Genomic DNA, 2,403 nt, shown 5'->3' on the forward strand with positions numbered 1-2,403 from the left:
GAGAGAGAGAGAGAGAGAGAGAGAGAGAGAGAGAGAGAGAGAGAGAGGAGGTAGATATCTGGGATAGATGACTTTATTGTCCTAGCCTTTGCCTTCTCCTTTGGACCTTGAACTGGAGTTAGAAAAGAAACTGAAAATGGGATGGAGGCCGTTGGCCTGAAGTCACTTTTGAGTCTGAGGACTCTTTTACTGAGTGGGAATAAGGGTGCTCAATTCTAGATGACTCACCAACATCAGAAAAGCTCTTATGGAACTCTTATTTACATAGCAAAAAACATTATGGCTCCACAGAATGTAATAGTAGAGATTGATCTAGAGCTTAAAAAAAATCTTATATACAAAAAATAGTTCACTTTGGATTTGATTCTTTATGTCAAGAATCCATTGGGGGGAAGTTAGATGTCTTTTTGATTAGGAATAGCTTTAAAAAAAAGACTGCATCTTTGTTAGAAGATATCACAAAAACCAAGTTATTTTTGTATCCTTTCAGAATTTAAGGAGATGAAAATTACAAACCAGAGAGAAATACATAGTTATGTATGAGTGAAGGATGCCATCTTTGAGGAAAGTTGTACACCAAAGAATTCAGGTTGGAAACAAAACCTTATAAATGAGTCATTATGCATGACTAAATCTTTCCTCACTCTTTGATGCACAAAATGTTATGCTTTAGTACTCAAGTTGTGTGTGAGTCCATTTTTTCTGAATAATTTCTGAAAATAACTATTTTCCTTCTCTTTCACTTAAGGAAGTGTTTGGTTTAAAAATAGAATTTCAAGGAAAATTATGACTCCTAAATGTGTGTAACACATGTAATATAAATAGGAAGATTGAAAATAAGGATGTTTGCTCATTAACTTGGATTTCATTTCTCCATTTGGCTCACTTCTCAGCTTCCAAATCTCATTACAAGATATGGAGCAGGAAGAGACCATTGAGATCACAGAATCATAGGTTTAGAATTGGAAATGACCTAGAGATCACCCAGTTTGACCACCTCATTTTAACGTTGAGCAAAGGTTCAAAAAAGTTAAGTGACTCGTTCAAGGTAACGCAACTTGTAAACTAAACACGGGTTCTCGGCTTCCCAACCTGGCACTTTCAATCCCGTCTTTTCGTAGACGAAGAAACTGAGGTCCTACGGGTAAAATGACTCACTCACTCGTGGTTATATAGTGATTAAGTGGCAGAATCGAAACTAGCTTTCTTGGATTCTATTTCAGTAGTCCTTCCACTACACTCCGCTGCCTCCAAACACGCACTGGACCTATTGGACCTATGACCTTGGTTTTGTTAGCAGTGATTCGACTAGCCCCGGACTCTCATTATCCCTCATTAAATAGCCCCGTAGGTCTTCAACCGGAAAGACCAACCAGGGATGGAGCAATTCTCCACACCCCTTCTCAGTCTTTGAGCGTGTAAGGGGCGGAGGCGAGAATGGTTATGGGGAAGGGAAGCTGGGGTGCAACGTAACTGGGAATCTAAACAAATACGAACAGGTAAATGACGCCGAGTTTTAGGAGCCGCTGCAAACTCCGCGGCAGGTGCGGAAACCAATTGGGGTCTGCGTGGCCAAGGTGAGGACCCGGCGAGAGCCCGGCGGAGTGGGAGGGGCTCGGGGGCGGGGGCGGGGACGCAGTCGGTGAACTGGTTTGCTGCGCAGGAAGGGGCGGGGGCGGGGTCTGAGACGGGTCCGACTGAATGAGCCCAAGAGGGAAATAGATGGAATGAAGGGGCGGAGCCTGGGGCCGGAGGCTGGGAAGGCCGCTCCCCCCGCGGCCCTCGCCCCCTCTGCCCCCGCCCCCCGGACGGCGGGAGCAGCCGAGCCGCAGCGCTGGGGCTGGGGAGCAGGGACGCCCGCCGGCCACGACCCGGACTGGACGGACAGGGGCTCCGGCTGCGGGCGGCTCGGGGGCGGCGGCGGCGGCGGCGGCGGGAGCCGCGGGAGGACGACCGGCGGGAACATGGCGCTCGTGGGCAATGGAGCTGAGCACGAAGCGGACGAGGTACGGGCTGGCGAGGGGTACGCATCGGGGCGGGAAGACCCGGGAGGCGACCGGCGCGGTCCCCCCGCCGCGCTCCCTGGCCAACGTCGGCGGCCGGGGCCGCGGGAGCCGAGTTTCCCGGGCCGGAGAGGTGGACGGGGACGCGGCAGCGCGGGGCTGGGGGTGCCGGGACCCCGGAGCGCCCCGTGGAGGCCGGGGCCACGAGCTGGGGAGTCGGCCCCGGGGTTGTTGAGGCCTCGGGAGAGGGTGGCACCCTCCTGGAGGGCCCTGGAGGTGACCGGGCAGGTGGCCCTGAGGTCGGGTGAGGGCACTGGCGGGGCGGAGCGGCAAGTTGTGTAAGAACCTGGGGAGAAGCTGAAGTGCGAAGAGACACCGGAGGAGGAGAGGGGGAAGAGGA

At 52.4% G+C, this 2,403-nt stretch overlaps 1 protein-coding gene across 2 annotated transcripts in view; it reads left to right on the plus strand.

The window, feature by feature from the left end:
- The first annotated feature begins 1,938 nt into the window (after positions 1-1,938).
- The window catches only part of TTC39B (tetratricopeptide repeat domain 39B), a 133,283-nt gene continuing 132,818 nt past the window's right edge, over positions 1,939-2,403 (plus strand). For both annotated transcript variants that reach the window (XM_027863193.1, XM_027863194.1), the window contains exon 1: positions 1,939-2,006. In XM_027863193.1, coding sequence (XP_027718994.1) covers positions 1,965-2,006 — 42 coding nt within the window. In that variant the 5' untranslated portion in view covers positions 1,939-1,964. The remainder of the gene's footprint in view (positions 2,007-2,403) is intronic.

Source organism: Vombatus ursinus, unplaced genomic scaffold (assembly GCF_900497805.2).
Source record: "Vombatus ursinus unplaced genomic scaffold, bare-nosed wombat genome assembly UNPS02014770.1, whole genome shotgun sequence".
NCBI lineage: Eukaryota > Metazoa > Chordata > Mammalia > Diprotodontia > Vombatidae > Vombatus > Vombatus ursinus.